General features: G+C 35.3%; 1 protein-coding gene across 1 annotated transcript; it reads right to left on the bottom strand.

Annotated features, from left to right (window-relative positions):
- Positions 1 to 1,966: 1,966 nt before the first annotated feature.
- On the bottom strand, positions 1,967 to 7,991 carry LOC104599183 (uncharacterized). Its single transcript, XM_010261613.3, has 2 exons — positions 5,305 to 7,991; positions 1,967 to 2,587 (listed from the first exon to the last, which is right to left on the bottom strand). The coding sequence occupies exon 1, from the start codon at positions 7,018 to 7,020 to the stop codon at positions 5,725 to 5,727; it is 1,296 nt and encodes a 431-aa protein (XP_010259915.1). The 5' UTR covers positions 7,021 to 7,991; the 3' UTR covers positions 1,967 to 2,587; positions 5,305 to 5,724.
- Positions 7,992 to 22,631: the final 14,640 nt, after the last annotated feature.

Below are 22,631 nucleotides of genomic sequence, written 5' to 3' on the forward strand. Positions count from 1 at the left end.
TTGATTCTACTTGATTTAAATCGAGCTTCAAGTTGAGCTCAAGCCTACTATATAGGCTCGTCTACTAATCGAGCTGAGCTCGAGTCCAATGAAGTTCGGCTCGTGAGGCTCACAATTCTAATTGAGCCTAATACATACATACGTACACACATATACACATACATATATTTTAATAAATAATTATTATTATATGTATAATATATATATATATATATATATATAGTATTTTTATTTTTTATGTATAATCATAAATAATTTTTATAATTCTTAATTTTTTGTATATGTATATATAATTTTACTTTTATAGGAAGCTTGGCTCATAGTTGAGCTTGAGCTGAGTTGAGTTCGAACATATAAGCTCTTGAGTCGAGCAGCAAATTCAAGTTCAAGTCTCTAGCTCGAATCAAGCGCGAGCTTGAGCTCAAGTCTAAAACTCTTTTGGTGAGCCAAGCTTGAATCCACCCCTACCGTCAAGGTGGGTACCCACTAGATAGAGTAGAAATTTCCATCCCTAAAAGATGGGCATAAGTCTAAGATTTTCTTTGACCCTAATCTGGAAGTTAATATGCTTTTCCCATATATAAAAGAGTTCAAAGATGCATTAAGGGAGCATATAATTTTGAATGCCGTTGAAATTAAATACATAAAGAATGATTAAGGTATTTTAATGCTCTATGTACTTCTGAGGGATGTCTAGAATCCATGCTTCTCCAATTTAAGATGGAGTCAGTAGGAAGTAGGAACACGCATAAAAATAAGGTATTTTAAACTCAATTTTAATCTAGTCATCTTTTCGTCAGAGACCTTCGTTTCTGAGAGAAAGATTATATTAGGGTTATTTCGCACAACACAATTATTGAAATTCAATTCCTTCAAGCACCCCGACAGTTCCAAACAAATAAAGATAAACCAGTTGATGTGTTAGGGGGTATCATGATTATCCTCAAAAGCCTGGTCCTGCTGAAAACCTTGCTCGTCAGGGTGGTATTATAATTAGGGTTGGTTTTTTTTTAGGCCCCCAATATATCCATATGGTGTATATTTTTTTGAGAGAAGCCCGTAGGCAAATTCATTGCTATCAGTACAGGTGCGAGAAAAGAAGATAAAAAGGATTACCTGTACGAGGGGTGAAGGAGAATGTGATAAACAAATGAGCACAAAATGCTCCTGCAGTTGGCCATAAGTGTTGATATACGCCATGAGACCAAAACTGAGGGGTCCAACAGGTAAGAAACCACATTCTGTGCATCTCCTTCTAAGATAATTGCTGAAAGTCCTAGAGAGCAAGTAAGCTTTAGCCCTTCAAGAAACGAAAAGGCTTCAGTAACTTCTGGTGGGCTTTGAAGAATCTCTGATGATAATTCCCACACCAGAGCTGTGGATAAAGGATCCACCATCATCATTAATATTGTAATAACCTATAGGAGGGGGTATCCACCTATTTATAGCTGTAGGAACTAGGAGGTGTCTAACACTATCATCCCTGGTCTCCAATATATTAGGGGAGCTGTAAAATTCCACATGATGGCCTAGGGCAGCTGTAATAACAGAATAGGGGTGGAACTGTTTTCCCTCCATGGTCGCCTAACACCGAGCTTTCCAGGAATGCCAAATAAGAAACATACATCTGTCAAAAATTAAATTACAATGGAGGTATTTGGTACGATGCCATTGCCTAGGCAACGATTTTTCTTGGGTTTCAGGAGAATAGTGAACTCTGCACAAAATTCTAAAAGCAAAATCTTATTTGTGTTTATTCTTGTTTTAAGACATAGGCCCCAATAGGCACCATGTAAGTAAAAATGCTTCTCCCCACAAGAAACACCAAAAAAGACGTTTCTGGCTCTCACAAAAATCAAGACAAAGTTGACAGCGTTTTTCTAAAAAACAGTAATAAAACATCAACCAAATAAGAAACAGTTTCTCAATTATAAAAAAAAGCTTACATGGCTCTGAACTGGCAACGTTTTTCCAAAAACAGAAATGGTACCAAACACCACCTATTTTTATTAATAATGAGTCAAAGAATGAGATACATGATACAACATGCCCAGCATCCCTTTTACAAGTAAGCTTTACAAACTCACAATCCCTACCCCATACACCCTTTACTCAATTCTACATGCATAGGTTGCAAAACTGTTCCCTATTCACTCCTTGGCATGTGCATCGGCCAAGATATTTGCAGATCTATTAGTCCAATCAAAAGGATATTTAATCTCCTTAATCTGCCTATAGCACCAAGCCACCAATGCCCTTGTTCTTGGTTTTTCAACCAACCCAGCACCACCTTAGCGTCTCCTTTCACCTCCAAGTTGTTGAAGTTCAAAGATTTAGCTATTCTTAGGCCTTGCAGTGCTGCCATGAGTTCTGTCCTGAATGAATTTCCCATCCCCATTGGCCCAGAAATATGTTCCCAAGTTTATTTCTAAAGACTGCCCCAATACCTGACGGTCCAAGGTTGCCCAAACTGCATCCATCAAATGTGGTTTGAAGAAGTTGGCTAGGTGGCTTCCAACGCAATGACAATTCTGTTCTAATACAAGATGAAGATGCCACCAGCCGCCATCCTCTAACGATATCATTACTGAAAAGGGGCCGAAAATATCCATGGCAAGAAAGTAAATAAAGGAGGATAAAATCATTAAATAAAATGAACTGCAAAGACTGATTCTGTTCCTTAACAATTTTGTTAGAACTAACTACAATCAAATCGTGCTTATCATTTACAGATTTACAGAAAAAAAACAGGACTAAACACTAGAAGAATAAAACAAAAACAGGTAAATGGAGAAAAAAGTAGAAAAACAAATCAGCTATAATGGGTAAAAGGACTTCCAAATATGAATCAATCAAATGCCAAATAGAATAAGACAAAAGAAACAAAAGCCCTATAAACTACATTCATCCCTCTTTGGTACCATGCTTCATGCACATATTGGAGAAAAAAATAAAGATAATCATCAAATATTTATAGGTTTACTGAATGCAGGTAGAAAAGACACATATTTTTGTCCTCTCCTTTTTATTTCTGCTCTGCCAGGGTGACAACACAGAGAAAGTAAGTATGATAGATGAATCAAGGTAAGAGTCAGTAAGTATATACAATGACATCTTCAGAAGACAGATACAAACTAAAAGCCATATGATCAACTAACCAAGCCAATGCACACATCAAAGCATACTCAGAAAATAGTCTTTCCAGTGTAAAACTCTAGAGAATGCAAGCACTGTCATGTCATACTAGCTATGAAGTATGCACAGAGAAAGAGGTATGACAAATCTCTGTTTGTCACTCAACTATCTTGAACCTTCAGCTTTAATTCCCATTTTTAACATAATTCCAGGGTTCAATTGAGACTAAGAAGATAGAACTCATTCAGGTATATAAATCTTGATATACAAAAAATAATCAACTTTCCATGAAAAAAAGATCATTCAGAGAATCAGAGCACAGAAGCATTAAAAATATTAGAGTCCCATGTCTTTCTTTTGTTCTTTCTCCATCTGTGATTGGCTTAGCAAAAACTTAATTTATCTGTGAAAAAGTATCATAAATGTTCAATATGAAAGGTTATAGCTGGTGGATGCACAAACTTCAATAAGAAAGCCTTTGTATGCACAAAACATCCTTATCATGAGAGAAAAGTTTGCTAAAAGTATGAAGTTGTCAAAATGTCATCAGTGACACATTTTGACATACATTAAAAAGAACAGTAACTTTTCACAAAATTGGTGAACTTTCAATGATCAAGGAATATTTGATGCAAGCTAGGAGGTGAAAAAAGGAAGCTCTAAGGTTTGGAGCTTCCAGGGGAAAATTAGGTTTCAAATGTGAGTCCCATTAACCTAGACAAGCTCTAGACATTGTCCTAACTCCTAACCAAGGATTTGATAGTTTTAGAGTGCTGATAGGTCAAAACATTCAAAGAATTTTTAGAATTTTGATAAGCTAAAATTGTAATGACATAACCTTTATTTCAGCCTTTTTTGCAATGGCCAAAACTTTACTTAAATGATTTTGGTGTCATTACATTATCAAGTTACCTATCCAATGGAACCAAGATCTTTTGCATCTGATGTGTTTGAGTGAGTTATTGCCATTTTAGTAATACAGTGAATGTCTATGACAAATATTTGAAAAATTTTATTTTTGGGTTTATCTTGGAGTTGTACTTGGATTTTTGGTTTTAGTAGTAATGCCAGTATTTAAAGTTGGTTTTTAGAAGTTACAATCCATATTTAAGTACTTTTATGGGTTATAAATGTTTTTTTCTTAGTTCTAAAGCAATTAGGAGTTTCTGGTCAATTTCCTACTCCAAATTGGAGTAGGTAAAGTGAGATCTAACCATCTATGTTGAGTCTCTGAATAAAGTCTCTTGTGATTGAAAACTAAATTAGTTGGCTCATCATCATCATCATCCAAGTCCTATCCCAATTATATGGTACATTAATCCAGTTTTTCCAATCCATTCTATTTAAAACCATATCCACTGTTAAATTATTAGTGCTAAATCATTTCTTACTACCACCCATGTCCTCTTTGGTCTACTCCTAGCTCTTCGAGCCTTCCACTTGTAACACATTACTTATTCTAACTGGAGCTGTTGGTGGTCTTCTATGCATGTGACTAAACCATCTTAGCTTACTCTTAGGTTTCTATGAATGGCTTCATTCCTGATCCTATCATTTCTAGTTTTCCACTCATCCAAAACTAAATTAGTTGACTAGATGAATAAAAAATTGGCTATGTGAATTCAAGCTTTTGCCAATACAATACTCCATCTCTTCTGCCACCTTTCCAGTTATTTCATCCTGTAAGTTGATTTCTATCTGTTAAATGTTCTAGCAAAGATTCTTCTCTTTCTTCCTAATTCTAAAAGACCTCAATGTTAGAATCTAGATTTATATTCATTTTTAGTGACCAGAAAGCAGTCTAGTTACCTCTCCATCTCGTTTACTTATAATAAATCACCAAAATTACCTTCTCTCATTCTATAGAAGCCACTGCCAGATGTGAAAGTTGTAGGAACCCCTACATGTCTGACACTAAATATAACATATATTGTGTATCTCTGCATGGTGTGTTTGTGTGATTCTAAATAAGGATTTTCTATTTGAATCCTCTTGACTGAAGAAAAAGTTGCCCAAGAGATCAAATGATTACTGCAAAATTAAACATAACAGGTCAATTCTCACAAGTACAGAATTGTTGAAACATTATTACTTCAGGGATTTAGGCCTCTCAGACATCAATTCAAAGGAATATTCAAACAATGTCATCCTTATATTATATGATTTTACCTTTTACCAAGCTACAACAGTATTTCTGCAAAACTGGTCTTTAACTTCCTCTTAATTGGCTGTAAATTACAGAAAAAGCTCGAGCTCTGCAGTGATGGCAGCAAATAACCAACATGAATGCTAAACATACAACAGTGCAACCAATCACAGGTAACTTTTCTTGGGAATAATCCCTTTTGAAATGGTTGTTAAATATAATCCAGGTTGCATAAGGTCCCTGCATCAGGGCAATATGAGATTTCCTGCTCCAATCCCCATTGAATCTTGTAATGGGTAGAGCCTTGTCCAGGGAAGTCACCTGGGTTAATCATGCCACAAAAGATCAGCCAGCGCATTGAGTGTCCATCCACAATCTTCAAGGCCTTTGAACCAGTAGGGATCCACTCAACTATAATTGGGCCAAAGTTCGTCTTGGATGCTTTATTCCTCAAATGTATGCATACATATTTTTTCAAGCAGCAAAGGCCAATCTTCTCCAAGCTGTTGTGGGCTTAGCTCCATTGCAACCTTGAAATCAAGCATAGATATTGGAAAACACATTCTCTGTCGTTGCATACCTTCCATGGGCCCATTGCTATATTGCATCTGCAGCTGATGACCTGGCAACATACCATTAATGAGCTTACCATGATGCTGATGCTTCTGGAGAGGGTGCACTGCTTGCTCATATCCAGATCTTGCTGCTACAAGCTCGACGGAAGACTTTATTAATCGCCTTAAGTAGACATCCAACCCATTATTTAACAAATTAGCACAGTCTGTTGAAACCCCTTCAAGGCCCTGTGCTCCTGCAATCTGTTCCATGCACTTCTTTAGTGTTTCTGTATCACACAACCCACCACTGTTCAAAGATGTAGGAAAGCTACCGCTAGACAATGGAATAGCCCTGCGGGCCCCACCTACACTAGCTGAGCAAAATGGAATCCCAATGGGTGCCTGGATGGCACTTCTAGTAGAGTTGGTGTTATTGACCTGCTCTACCTCTTCCCCATCTTCAACTACTACTATAAGTTGACCTTTGCTATGTACAGAAATCAGATCATCTGCCGATCTGTTTATTTGTGGTCTCTTTGGAGGGCACTGAAGTGAAACACCTAATTCATTCCCAGGTTGCTCTGCAAGACCCTGATGATTTTGCACTGGCCTCTGGAAATCACATGGATTGAAATCCCCATTTTCTGTAATAACTTTAGTGCTCACATCATCTGCAGTGGTTGATTGTTGAGAAACAAAGTCTATCTTCCCGTTTGGCCCAAGAGGGCTGCGGAGATCTTTGAGCTTTCTGTCACGAATCCCAGACCTTCCCTTTGGAGGTGACATCGGCACAACACCCCCATTTGCCCAAATTTTTGGAGTTGAAGGCTGTGTTGAAGTTGGGGAAGGACCACCTTGCTCATGCACATCTTCTCTTGATGGAGATTTCTTTCTGGTCAGTCTTGTGGACTTTTGGGTTTCCTTCTCGTGGACTGGTGGTGGGACCTTCGCATTACAAGCATTCTTCAGAATTGAATGGATCAACTGGTTGTGCAAAGGCAGGTTTTCTCTTCCAAGAATTCTATGACATAATTTATCAAACTCAACCTTGCTTAACTTTTGGCTTAATAGTCCATTCAAATTATAAAAATACCGCTTCGATCTCTCAGGCCCAATCTTCTTCACTATCTGAGCCTTCAAGTCAGCAAGATTGATCCGCGAGTGATGTTGGGAAGGTTGCATTTCTCAATACATACAGCCCATAAACCACGCCTAAATCATCAATCTTCCTTTTCCAAATACAGAACACAAAAAACCCGGCTTTTTTTCAACCGAATTAGGGTTTGTTGCGTTTCCAATAACGGATCCTGCATACACCTCTACCTCCCCCTGAATTCTCCATGCACATAATAGAAAATGCGGGAGCCAATCTCATCTTCAAAAAAGTGAACCCTAGGGAATGAAAAAGGCAGCTCGCAAGCAGCGATCTCACTGACCACAGAACTTAGTTAATCCCTCCAAAACCCTACAATCAAAACTTCAAATTCTGATCTGTTCAAATCAAAACCCTAACTTCTAATCACCAAATCCTCGTTTTTGAGGACCTCATTTTCTTGCCACCCGCAAGCTGCAAAGACCCATAAATACACCCCTCTATAAGTTCGCATAACATCCATTTCTTTAGAACTCGAGAAGCGAACAGTAATCCAAATTCCTTCAGTGAACTGAGATCGTCAAACCAAGTTAACCAACTCGGATCGCGAAAGAATTTAAGTTGCAGATGAGTTCGAGGGTTGGAGCTAAAGTTCAAATTTTGCTTTAAAGAGAACATAAACCATACAGAGAATCCAACACAACAGCAGAGGTTAAAACTTCCAAAGATAAAAAACTCAAGGTTTGCAAGAATTCCATCTGACCTTTCCGAGCTCTCTGATACCGAGAACGATTTAAGATTCAGAGACGCAGAGACTTCTAATCCTCGTAGGTTCCTTCAATTCGATTGCGCTGCCGAGTTTCGTTTCTCTCTGTCTCGCTCTCAGCATTTCGTTTTCTTTTTCTTTTTATTTTCTATATATTTTTCTTCTTTTTCTCCCTCTCCAAATATTTCTCGCGCTCTTCTCTGAGAATTAGATTGCACCCCTCGATTGCAGCTACCTCTCTTTCTCTCTCTCTCTCTCTCTCTGGGGGTCTTTTTTGCCCTTTTTCAGTTTTCCAATATTTTGATTTATTTTGATGCCTATGATGGCAAATTGCAATACAAATATGCTCTTCTTCTTAGCCATTATACAATTTACTGTTCTGTTTGTAATACAAAAATGTTCTTTATTTTGCACCCCTTGATTGCCGCTACCTTCTTTCAGACCACTTTTTTGGTAAATTGCTAAACCTCTCCTGAAATCTGGTAATTGCAATTATAGATTCTCTATGTTAGAAACCTCTGTAAACAGACGAAAATGTCTAAAATACCCATATAATTACTTTTGACTAAAATATTTAATTTTCAATTCTTTTTTTCTTCCTATGAATCATTACCCCAATCCTTGCTTATCTTTTTTTTCTAAATTTGATTTATTTTCAAATTTCCCTTCATATTAATCACTCAAAAGCCTAGCTGCAACTTTAAATTCTCTTTCTTTTTGTTCATAAAGTTTGTATTGTTTTTTTCTATAAAAACCAGTTTTAATAGCAATGGAATGGGTATTTTGGACATTTTTGTGCCTCTTGTTAGAGGATTCCAACCGAATTGGTCTACTTAATTGCAACTATGACAGAAAGTTTAAGGGAGGTAATTGCAATTCCAAACTTTAAGGGAGGTTTCAGCAATGGTCAAAAACTTCAAGAAGATTTTAGCAATTTACCCTTTTTTCTGCAATGATGTCACTACCAATTAACTCCAAGTGATTTTTCCATTTCATGTGGTTAGTGGTAATCAAAAAAAATACTTTGCTTATCCAAATTTGGATTTACTCCTCACAAAATGCACCTTACACCAATCTCACAGCACGTTACAGTTGTGCATTGGGAACATCTTCCTGTGAATGACAACCTATAAATATGAAGATGTTCCAAATGTGTGACTCCAAATGCTTGTGAGGTTGGTGTTAGGAGCAAATCCAAACTCTGCTTACCACCTCTCTCTCTCTCTCTCTGAGTCTCTTTTTTTTTTTCTTGTTTTAGTTTTCTAATATTTTATTTTATTGTGATGCATATTGTGGCAAATTACAATACAAATATACTCTTCTCTCAATCATTATACAATTCAGCTTGTGAGGTTGGTGTGAGGAGCAAATCCAAACTCTGCTTACCACCTCTCTCTCTCTCTAAGTCTTTTTTTTTCTTGTTTTAGTTTTCTAATATTTTAATTTATTGTGATGCCTATTGTGGCAAATTACAATACAAATAGACTCTTCTTTCAATCATTATACAATTCACTATGCTAGTTGTTATACAAAAATGATCTTATTTCCACCTACCAATTAACCAAGCAAATTTTGCATTTTATGTGGTTAGTGGCAATCGATGAAAATGCTTTGAGTCTAGATCATCTACCAACAAAATACGTTCCAACACCCTACCAAAAATATCTGACACTACACATCTCATACATGATAGGTCCCACTTTTATGGTGGGACCTAATTTTATAGTGAGATGTATGGTGTTAGATCAAGTTGGTAAGGTGTTGGAAATTGTTGTTGTTGACAAGTGACCCCAACTCAAATGCTTTAGCTTATTTTTAAGCTCTCTCTCTCTCTCTCTCTCTTTCTCTCCAAGGGGGTGTTCTACAACATGGTTGGTTTGTTGTAAATTTGGTGTAATTACTATTTTATCTTAAGCCTATTAATTGCAATTTATAAACTACTAGCTATGCCTCTACAACTTTTATTAAAAAAAAGTTGAGCCTTGTGATAACCCAATTGGACTTAGTCACATCAAGTTCAATCCAAATCATTATTTTGGGTTATGTATTATTAGATGAATTTGTGTTAGTTTTCATTCATTGTTTTAAATTTTTATTCTATTTACATAATTAATTCCAAAAATAATTCTTATTTATCACACATATTTTTGTTTGATATGATAAGTTTATAATATCTTAGATATCTCAAAATTTTTAATTTTTTGTGTTTCTATTTTTTTATTTTTTATTATTTTAGTATGGCATCATTGGTTAAGACACTACCCAAATGATTGGACCATTATGGTGCAAGTCAAGTAGGTTGGACTGAATTTAAGCTTAACCCTGACCCAACCTTATGCATTGGACCTAAGGCTTCAGATCTAAGTCAAACCTAATTTGTTCAACTTGAGGGCAACTTCCAACCTGCAATGAAATTTGATGCACTTTGGTTAGTCTTGGACTTGGGTCTATCAATTAGTCCCATGATAAAATTTGACATAAAATGTATATGTATAATTGTATATATGCATGTATGCACATATGTCTATACATGTATTTATGATTGTATGTATATAATTAGGCTTGACTTTAGCTAGTTAAAAGATAGGCTTGGGCCCAACCTGAAAATAGAAAAAAATGCCCAAACTTTTGATCCTAAGCTTAGGCCCCCAAGTCGAGAACCAAAAATCGAAGCTAGCTTGTTTAAAATTACGAGCTAGGTCAATTTGAGCTCGAGTTAATCCCACCTAATAATTTTCCTCCCTATGGACCATTGACCATTAATTAGATAAAGAAAAACAATCTTCCTTTTAAGTTAGTTTTGTTTTAAATTCTATTTCTATCACTAATAAAAATAATTTATCTATCTCACCTATGTTTTGTTTAAAAGGATGAATAGACACACCAAAATGTTTTTTTTTACAAATTTTCTATGTTTTTAATAATTTTTGTGTCTTAATCTTTTTAAAATTTTATTATTTATTTATGATATCGTGGGTTGATCCATTTGACCTAAAAGGTTGAATCATTTTCCCACCACTTGAATAGGAAAATGGTTTTGTTTTTGGGTTAGTTTTAAATCTTGTATTTTATTTCCATCGAATAAAAATACTTTTATTTATCATGCTTAATGTTGTTTAATATGATAAATAGATAATACTATAGATGTGCCTAATTTTTTCACAATTTTTATAATTTTTGTAATATTAGTATTTAAGTTTATTTTTAATTTTTTGTTATTTAACTATTATTGGTTGCCCTGTTAGACACCGATGATTGAACTATTTACTTGCCACTCAGATAAAAGGGTGGTTTATTTAATTATTTTTCATGTTGGTTTTGAACATAGGTTTTAACATTATTAAAAATATTAGATATAAATTTACTTTGTAGAATTTATTGGTGAGAAACAAAAATACTTCAAATAAAGTGTCTAAGGAGAGAGAATGAAGGTTTATACCTTAATGAGAGGAAATTTATTGAAGTGGAAGATGTACTTTAAATTACAGTTTTGCCTGTATAGTTAAAGAGAGATTAAATTATTAAATAGGGGTATTTTAGTCAAGAAAAGTCCAAAAATCTTATTTATTTAATGTGCTTAAATATAAGATTTAATGAAAGGAAATGGGACTTAATATCTTAAATGTAGGACTTAATGATGAGGAATATAATGAATTTAATAAATGTAATAATTCAAATTATGTTTTTTTGCCCTCATAAATATAGGGAGACCAAGTTCAAAGAGTAAGGCTACTTTAGTAAAAAAATTCCAGAATCTAGACTTCATTCACACTTTTAATAGTAGTTGATGTTGTTTGATTTGAGGTGTGCCGAACCGAGGACGCAATCAAATAGTCTTGCCAATTGGACGAGGCCGATGTGGAAGGACAAAGGCATGCACTGAGATGAATCTACAAGCACAATGAGGGTCAAAGGCCCGAGGAGTTGTTCCCTAGGTAGGCACTCCAATGCTTAAGTTAGTAGAAAGATAATAGATTGGTCGTTATGAGCTGAAGAGAGTAGGCAAGTCCAAACTGGGGTGAATGCAATGGATGCTAAAGTGAGTCAAGAGTCATAAGTTCTTTACCTTAAGGGGGATGTGCCTATATATAGTCGAACATCCATTTTGTAGTCAGGTTAGGCCTACGGAGTTATCAGGATGAGGGTACTTGTTGAGGTGCTCAAAGGGCTCCCCTTTCCTTGGTGGAGTATGTTTTCCTTGTCTATGTGAAACTCTTTTCCTTGGTCCATCCATCTACGACGCGGTTGCATTGGTTGGTGCTGGCGTGGTGACATGATTCAAGGTGTTTGGCCATGAAGACTGACACGTGGCATCCTAGACTAGCTTAAACACCACCTGAACACCACTACCCCAGTTCCAAAGTTGAGGAGGGTAGTGTTTGGTCACGATGGAGTAGAAGAGCTCCTAAGTCCTCGACTAAAGAACTTTAACTTCTTCATTTGGTCGTATTTTGTTCAGACCGAACTAGTTGGTCACCCGACTAGTCTAAATTCTCCATCGTCGACCAAACAGGGTTTATTATGCTCTAGTCGCATTAGAAAGGGAATGAGCTAATTAGGGATTGTAAGAAGAAGTAGTTTCGGAAAGTGACTCAGTATTGCTCTATGGCTGGAAAAGCCGCTAATGCCTCTATATCTGACTAGGTTGAAGGAATGCAAAATGTAGTACGATGCAAACAAGGTGGACCTCTATCGTGAAAGGCATAAAAATTAGAGAAATATTTCCAAAACACACCAAAAAATTGAGGAAAAACCTAGTTTAGATTAAAACATTTGCATTAAGCATTTTATTGGGTTACCACAAGTTTAGAACAAAGCTCAGATTAAACCTCTTGATCACCCATCTATCAAATTTCAAACCCCAAAATCCCTATTTTACACTTTCTACAAACATATTTCAATCTGGCACTCTCGTTAGCCATGAATATTATTAATATTAAAAGTTCTCTTTATAATACAACCCCCAAACCTCTCCATTACCTTTTTAATCACCCATTCATCAAATTTCAGACCTAAAATCCTCATTTCCTACATGAAATATTTTATTTTGACTGTTTTCATTAACTATAACTCCCAAAGTTAAGAATATTCTTTGTGACACATCTCCAAAAGTCATAAAACTTTATCATTGCCTTTTAAACATTTGATCATCCATCTATCAATTTTTAGACCCAAAATCTCTATTTTACCCCTCATACAAAAGAGATTTTGATTCAACCTTTCCCATTTAGTCATAACTCTTAATGTCAAATATTCTCTTTAGGGCTTAACCTTCAAGACACCTAAACCTTAGGATTACCTCTTTAGACCTCTTGATCATCCATCAATTTTGGGACCTAAAGTCCCAAGTTTACCCGTCATACAAAAAGAATAGAATGTAACCATTTCTATTAGCCATAACTCTCAAAATCAAAGATTTCCTTTGAGGCACAACCCGCAAGACCCCTAAATCTCACCATTACCTTTTTAAACCTCCAGATCACCTATCAATCAAATTTCAGACCTAAAATCACCGTTTCACCCTTCCTATAGAAAATATTCGACTTGACCACTTTCATAAGCTGTAAATATCAAATTCAAGGATCCTTTTCGCGGTAAATCTTCCAAAGCCATGAAAGTTTACCATTACCTTTTTAAATCTCCGAATCATTTATCCATCAATGTTTGAACCCAAAATCCTCATTTTACCCTTCATACAAAAAAGAATCCGAACTAACCATTCTCATTAGTTATAACTCTCGAAATCAAAGATTCTTTTTGTAACACAACCCTAAGACTTCCAAACCTTACCATTACCTTTTTAAACCTTTTGATCATCCACCCATCAATTTTTTAGACCCAAAACTTTACTCCTTATACAAAAAAGATTTTGATCCAATTACTTACATTAGCCGTAGCCTTCTAAATTGAAGATTCTCTTCACAAAATGTCTGTCAAGACTATCAAACCCCATTATCACCTTTTAGAGACACCATATCACCAACACGCCAAACTTTAATGCAAAATTCCCCATTTTACCCCTCTATTAGGAAAGATTCCAATGGTGCAATCTTGTAAGCCAAGGTATTTGATATTAAGTTTCCTTAAGACCCTAACATCTCTAGCACCTCAACCCAGTCCAAATAATTCAACCCCATCTAAATACCCTTTCATAAAATTTGTGCACAAAGATGCTCCTCCTACACTTCAAAAAACCCTAAATTCTATTTTGATAAATCCTATTGGCTCACCCATTTGATTAGCATTACACCTTGGCCTCTTGGGGTTTAATCTCAACCATTAGGTTCTTCTCACCATAATCTCCCTAAATCTGGACCCTTCATACAAATCACCCCTCTAACTTGATAACTAACTCCTTGGACTTTTCTAAAGTTATCCAAAAACGCAAGAGAACCCTAGAGTCAATCTCAGCCCTAGATTTAACCCCTCTTATTATCCACCCTTGGATCCACCTTGTCTAGCTTTTACATTGCTAAAACCCTAGTAAACAAACCCTAGCCACCCACTTTCAAGGGCTCTCTCAAAATTTTGGTCAAAGATCCTTTCAAATTTCAGTTTCAAATTTTAATTTAGAGCCCCCTTTTTAGGTAATTAATAATGGGACGAAAGAAGAGTGATTTGAGAGGGCTTGTTTAGGAACACGGGGAAGAGCGAGGGGCATTGAGTCTAGTCAAGATGCATGTTTAGGTTTGTTTCAAGATAAAAAGAGAGAAAGAAAAAGACAAAAAGAAAAGAGAAAAATTCCTGGGAGAGACTAGACCAATTCAGTTTGAGAGGAGGATCCTTCTTCTCCCTCCATCTTCATTGGAGAGAGGGAGAGACACTCCATCCCTAATGTTATGAACTTCTCTCTCCATCAAGGCCTTCTAGCATCAAGAACCAAACCTCCACCTTCATCCACCATCATTTCCAATCTCTATTTTATAGTCTTCAAGAGAAAAACCCTCTCCATTTCATCCTTTCAAGCTATGAAGAAGAAAACATCAAGAAGAAAAAATATAGATCTCATCTTAGTTGTTGGAATGCCCCCTTCACTCTTTTCTTTTTTTCTTGAGATTCTTGAGAGGCCAAGAAGCAAGAGGCCTCTTCCCACTCCCAAATTTTGGGACTTTCAAAACCCCTTCAAGTGTTCTCAAAGTATTTGCTATAAGGCTACACTCAACATAGGTAGTCCCCAACCATCCACAATTCTTATCCATGAAGTCAACCCCAATCCAATTTGATGCTCACAAAATGGTGACTCCACTGGGGAGGCATGGTATGTGAATGCTATTCCCATTTCCCATTTGAGTGGAGAAAATATTTCAGCTACTCTTCAAGAATATTTCACCAATGAGAGTTTCATTTCCTTTCTTGACTGATAGCCTTTTAGATTGAACTTAGATTTATTCTTCCTTAAGTGCTTTTGCTTTGGATTAATTTTAGATGAAACTTTGCATAGCTGAATTTACCATGTTAAGCTTTGGATGAAAATTTTCATACCTCACTGGCACTTGATTAGAGGGGTGTTCTTATGCATGTTTCAAGTAGGATTTAGTTTCTCGAAGTATGTGGATTGTCAATAAAAAAATGCACATACATAGTCCCTTTTCACTCATGAAATTGAGTTAGTATTGATTGACATAGTCTTTCTTGCTTAGGTTTTATCTTATTCCAAATGTTTTAATGTGAATACATCAATTCTTCTTGAGTAGAGGGTTGTTCATGTGGTTTTTGAATTGATATTATGTTTCTTGAAGTGCCTTAGGACTGTTAACATGGAAGGCTGAATTGCATATGTTCCTTCTTCTCTCCTTTTTTCCAAGATTTTGAGAGAAGTAAAGGTTTTTTATGAACACCTGGACTATCAACAAGGGGCAGAATTGAATTCCCTCTCTTCCCCTATGTTGAATGAGAAATCAAGCAATGGTCATGTGTTGATATTCTTTTGCATTTGAACATGTTGAATTGAACTTGAATATTTTTTGTTGAAGCTTGAATGTTGTCTTTTCCATGTGGAATGTCTACTTTGGCATATCTATGGTAGTAGGATTATGGGGTTTCTTGTTTCACTTGAGAGGCATGAGAAAAATAATAAGAATTTGATTCTTAGACTGTAAACATATTGCATGCTCTTTATCTCTACTCCCTAATTGAACCCAAGTGTGAAAGAAGATAATGAGTATGAAGATGAGAGTGAATTTGTGAGTAATGAGAATGTTAAAACAAGAGAGAGGGGAATGGAGATTGAAACCTACATGTTTATTTTTTCCACAATTTCTCTTTGTGATCAATTAACATGCAAGTTGTTTGAGAAGTCTTAAAAGCATATGCACATACTTGAATTCAATAGATGGCCAATGGATCATTTCACATGTTCCACATGGAAAAATATGGATTTCTTCCCTTAATACTCATGATTGATGCTTGAAATCTCCAAAGAGGTAAGCACCACTCTTGATTATCTTGTTTCTCTTTTCTTGAATCTTATGGACTGTCAAAATTTAATCCTACTTTAGAGTTGGTTTTGGCATGAATTTGGATAGGATTTGAATGGGAAATTTCCTTTGGAAGCATGCCACATACGTTAGCAAAACTTCGGAGTTCTTGTTTCTTAGATACTTATATATGTGAATACCTAGCTGAAATGTGTTGTTTATGAAAGCTTAATGCATGTTGGAAATGATGATATTGAATCTATGTTAGTGCTGAAATGTTAGAATCTATGACAACTTGTAATGACATGATGATTTAGGACTAGTTACATGCTGAAATTATTATTTCTATGTGAATATAGGACTAATCGTGTGAAAAAATGATGCTTTGAGTTGGTTTGAATGCTGCAATGGACATGTGGATTCTTGTTTGTATCATGAATGTTTTTTTTTTTTTTCAATTATGAATCATGCTGAAATGTAATGGAGGTTAAACCGTCCATGTTATTAGGTTGAAATAGGATCTAATTGAGGAATTTAATCTTTGACAATGAACAAATTGAATGTGCTATCAAAACACGGAGAGTAAAATGAATAAATGGAGAGAGAAACAAAGAAGAAATGACAAAAGAAGAAAAAACAAAAAAAAAGAGAAAAACAAAGCAACACCTAACAGAAAAATGAAGCAACATGTAGGTCTATGGGTGCTAATTAGGATTGATAATAAGGTTTCCATAATGCAATCTTGGGTGGAGTTAGTTAATTTAGGGGTAGCACCATCTTATTAAAGAATAATTTAGTAATCAAGATATGTAAGAAAAAAACAATTCAGCTTAGGATTAGGAGTTTTAATCTGATCTCTTCCCTCTATGAATAAGGGATAATAATAAAAATCAACTCAGCTTAGGATGGTTAATTCCCTACTATTGAACCAAGAGTTTGACTCTCTTGATTTAGGAGAATATTTGGAGAATTTTAGGACTTTTTCCTTTGTGGTTTGATGATGCATGGTGCTAAAATTAGAAAAGAATATAGACATCCTAACAAGGGTTTTGATTTTGGGAAATTATTAGGGAAAATTTTTGCCCCTCATTTTTTTAGTTGAGAAATATAAATGCTGAAATGAGGGAGCCATTTCGAAGTTCTAGTAAGTCATTCATTAAGGTGAATGTAAGGAGACCTTTAGGGGTTTAATGTGATCAAGCATCAAGGTCTCATTTGGGGGATAGAATGTTGAAATGTAAGCTGAAATGGTTTGAAATCTCAGTTTAGTAAAAGAAAATAAAAAAGGAAAAAGGATAATGAGAATCCAGAATTAACCATAGGTAGTTTTGGTGATGCATTGCTTGTTTGATTTCATTTATTTGAATGCTGTTTAAATTAATGTTTGTGTAGTTAGTTTTTAATTTTCTTGGTTGATGTCTTTTATGTTGCCTCTTATTCATCATGTATGACTCATTTGCATTTTGCAGAGCACACTAGATTATTTGTGAACTTATTGTCCTATAGGTGAAGGCCAGTAGACAAAGGTCATTGGGACTTGACACCCAGTGGCTCTTATGGAAAGCTTCCAACCAGTCATCAACCAGAGAAGCCCATTTGTAGAGGTTTAAAGATTGACAGCCTTGTTGGAACTTGGAGTCTAGGTAACAACCCTAACTTCATGCATTGCATTGTGCATGTCAACCTAGTCATTAGCCACCTAAGCTTCTTGCTTGCTTGTGTGGTTGCATTACAGACCCCAAATTAGATATAAAGAAAAAAAGAAAGCAACAACAAAAGGAAAGAATGGAAAAGGAAAACAAGAGAAAAGAAAGAGAGGCAAAAAGAAGAATCTTAAGCCCAAGTCTAAGCCCAATTTGGCCTAGGCCACATAGGCCAAGCATAAGCACAAATTTAGGCCCAATTTCAACCCCAATTGGGCCAAAGCCACATAGGCCTAGCTTAGGCACAATCTCAAGACCAATTTCAAGCTTAATTTCAAGACAATTCGACCCAGGATGCATTGGCCAAGTTTAGACCTCGTTTTAATCCTAGTTTCAAGTCCAAATTCCATGCCCATTTTAGACAAGACCACATAGGCCAACCTCCAACTCAAACATAGGACAAGTCCCAAGTTCATCCCAACCCAAAACCAAACTTAAGTTAAGGCTCTTTGGGTTTAGGCCCAAACCCATTCCAATCTAGAATCAAACCTAGGTCAAGGCCAAGTAGGCTTAGGCCCAAGCCCATTCTAACTCAAAACCAAACTTAAGTAAAGGCCAAATAGGCTTAGGCCCAAGGCATTCTAACCTAGAACCAAACTTAAGGGAAGGCTAAATAGGCTTAGGCCCAAGACCCTTCCAACTTAGAACCAATCATAAGGCAAGGCCAGGAAGCCAAGTTCCAAGCCCATCCTAACTTAGAACCAAACCTAGGTCAAGCCACACGGGCCATAACCCAAACCCATTTCTAGTTTGCTCCATGATCTAGACCTAGACCAAATCCAGTCCCTGACACAAACCTAGTCCATGATCCAAGATCCAGATCCAATGACCTACCTCCAAGACTTAAATCCATGACCCAAACCTAGACCGAGTCCATATCTAGGTCACTGACCCAAATCCAATTCATGAACGTGACCCAAACCCAGTCCATGACCTAGGCCATGTCCCATTCTTAGGACAAACCCAACCAAGTTCACCCAAGCCATTACAACATAGTCCTAGTTGCTTTGAAATGCCCTCCTATAAAAATAGAGAAAATATAGCTAAAAAACAAAAATGAAAAAATAATAAAAAGAAGGAAGGAAAGTGGAAACAAGAGGAGATGAAGGAAGAAAATAAAAAACAAAGAAAAAATAGAAAAAAAAGAAAGTTGTTGGAAGGACTGAAACATTGATTAAATACAGCCAAACCTGTTACGGTTGTTGGCCGAAATTAAAAAAAAAAAAAATTCTAACCCAACCCGAGAACCAATTTCTTGGTATTTTGAAATCTAAATTTCTAGATGCATGGTGTGCACCGATTTGGCTAGGATTAAAGAATTTGATCTCCACCACACTCCAGCCCATAAATTCAAGATTCTACCATAGAAATACTCTAAATAATGGCAGAAAATAAAAAGATATAATATTCAGATCATTGGTCTAAATTGGGAATTGAACTCTCAGTACAGATAGCTTTTAGGTCAAATTTGGCTATAACCAATTTGACTCTTTATTCAAATCTACTCAAATTTAATGTGAGAATTGAACCTAATGCTCTGATACCACTATTATAAGGACTGAAAACTTAAGTTTTTTTAGCCGCTATGAATCTTATCTACAAGGTAGAGAGTTTGCCACGCAGAAGAGCATTTTCCATTTAAAATATTGATGGCCACTTTGAAATCACTTTCCACCAAGGTGCATGGAGCAAGAAAAATGAGCTGCCTAAAGGATGGCTTTCAGTTTCAGCTCCGCAACCATATTAGGGCAAACCCCAAAGAAACTAGCAAAACCGAAGATGAATTTACCTTTGTCGTCTCGAAAATTACCACCTCCAGTACTTGGGCCTACATTACCCCTCGACGCCCCATCAACATTCACCTTTACGGTTCCAATTTTAGGAGGCGTCTACATTACCATACATGTGGTACTTAGGGCTGAGTTTTAATTTGAAGCACCTCCTTGGAAAGGGAATCCTTCAATGTTGGTTTAGAAGAGAAGGAGACCACTACAGTTCCTGAAGCCAATGGCAGACCTTTTGAATAATATAGTATTATGAGCAGATTTGAGAGATCCCTTCCATTTGGGGGGTGTTTTTTTTTTTGGATTTTGAGAAAGGGGAAAAGTTGGTCAATGGGATTTTGGTTCTCATTGACTAAGAAACCCATGTTCTTTTTTCAGAGGAAAAATCTATTTTCCTATGTATCATTTACCCGGGTAAATGATATCCATCTCCTAGGTGAATAAATATCTTTCCCACTTGGGGAAAAGTTGCCAACAGTTGAATGGGACAAAAATACTCTTTTTAATAATTGAATTTTATGGCTAAAATGGTCATTGCCTTATTTACATGGGAAATAAAAGAACATGGGTAAATGCACTTATCTGGGTAAGTCTTTCTTGGGAAACACTTACATGAATACGTAATTGTATTTAATTACCCGAATAAATAACTTACTGAAAAGTGAATGAAGCCTTGGTGTCTACATATTTCTTTCCAAACTTCCCAAATAATTAACAAGGGAACAATCCTAATTACTTAGCATAGCTAAGAATCTGAATGAGCATTGTTAAACCAATAGAGAATCCGGGTTTGTACAGATTGATGCCTTATTAGGGCAACCTCAAGGATGTGAGAAAAGACAATCCAAACCTTCGTAGAGAGCACACCATCCACAAGAAGGTGACTTATACTTTTAATCGATTTAGAATTGCAACAAACACATGCGGAAGAGAAGGGAATACCAAGCTTCTGAATGTTAGCATCAGTAGAGATATCCCCACGTTGAATTCTTCATGTGAAGAAGGAAAGTTTGGCGGGGATATGTTTGTTCCAAACTATTCTAGCCGAAGGAACTACATTAGTGTGTGCCCACAAAACTTTCATAGCCAATTTGCAAGAGAAGATGCTTGAGTTGTTTGGCATCCAAATCCATTTATTTGGACCAAGGATTAAAGTATTTGTATCGAGTCTCATATCGGACTATTTGGATACGGATACGCTTTGAAAACACATGAATACGGACGAAATAATATGGATACACCAAAAAATTGCATATAAATTCTATAAACATATTAATAACATTATTTTTAAGATCAAAATAGCCATAATTAATGTATAGGTACATAGAAAATCTGTATTCTAAAGGTATATATTACAATTAATATAGTGGGCATAAAAATCATAAAATTTTATTGATATTATATCAATCAAGAATCTTGGAACATATTACATATATATTTTTTTTAAAAATTTAATACTTGCACAAAGCTATTATTATGTTATTTTCTATTGAATTTCAAGGCACAAAATATATGCAACTATTACATATGAATTATTATGTCAATTATTTTCTATTTTACTATTTTTAATTTTTAATATTAACCGAAAGTCAACTAAAAATTAATTCTCAAATGTTTAGTTAACAATATTTTTATATTTGTAAACAATAAACACGTTATTATAAATGTAACTATAATATATATTAAAAATTTATAATAATATATAATATTAACTTAAAATATATCAAATATATTAAATTTTCTAAGATACACATCATATGCAAATTCAAAATTTTTAACTACTAAAATAATTATTCCATTATTAATATTTTTATTTCCATAACTTTTGAGATAAAAAAAATCATTTTTTGATATAAATGTAGATTAACGGATTTGACAAATTCAATTTATATTATATTCTCGAGGTTTTTGAAAATAATATTTTTTATAAATAATATATATACTTTTATTTAGTTAAAATTAAAATATTAATTAATAATTTATAAAATTTTAAGATACATGTCATGTTCAAATTTATAAATATTAAGTACTAAAATAATTATTGTATTATTAATATCTTTTTTTTGTATAAATTTCTTGAGATTAAACAAATTTTTGATATAAATGTGGATTTAAGAAATTATTTATTCTATTAATTTATAAAATATTAGTTTTGAATATTATTTTTTTGTTTTCCTAGAATTGTTAAACACAAATGCAATTTTTCTGCATTACATGTGAACACTAGAATCGAAAAAAGTTATTTTATTTCATTAAATTTTGTAAAATCGAAATTGGATTAGTGGATCAACCGCGCAATTAAGACTTGAATGTTGGGTGAATTTGTGGTTGAATCACGCCAGGCGCACTTTTTTACAAATAAGCATGCACGCGCAAGAAACACACTAACCCGTATCGGCCGTATCGGTGCGTATCTCTCCGATACATCATGATACGGGCCGATAGAAGGTGTATCGCTACATATTGGTATTTAAGTCAAGAAGAAGCGATTAGATTAGATTCCACTATCATCCAACAACATATGCACAACATCCTCCATAACATAATAATAATATTAGGGCCTCTATCACACCACTTTTCCGGTCAAAAGGACACATCACTTGATCTTACATGCATGTAGAGTTAGCGAGAAGGAGGTCAAGCAATTTACAATTTGATCTCCAAGTAGAAGATCGCTTGGAACTTTTTAATATAGCATCTATTTGGCATCGTTGCAATTGCTTCCGAAAACGATGCCACATCAGTGCACGTCAGAAAAAAAAAAAACAAAAAAACGGTGTTTCAAGTCACGCCTTGAAAATCAGGAAAGCATGGCTTGGAGCAACGCTGACTTTGGCGTTTCTTAGAACTGCAGCTTGTTGCTGCTAACATGGACATGAGGTGGCACTGACATGGTATTGGATAATGGGTATTAGTGTTAAAAACATTTCTTGGAGCATTGAAACCAAACAGAAAACGTTGTTGTTTCTCCAGGAAACGTCCTACCTAACAGTAATATTTCCAAACAAAAAAAAATGACACCGTATTCTC

The sequence above is a fragment of the Nelumbo nucifera genome, chromosome 2 (assembly GCF_055504915.1).
Source record: "Nelumbo nucifera cultivar China Antique chromosome 2, China Antique-T2T, whole genome shotgun sequence".
NCBI lineage: Eukaryota > Viridiplantae > Streptophyta > Magnoliopsida > Proteales > Nelumbonaceae > Nelumbo > Nelumbo nucifera.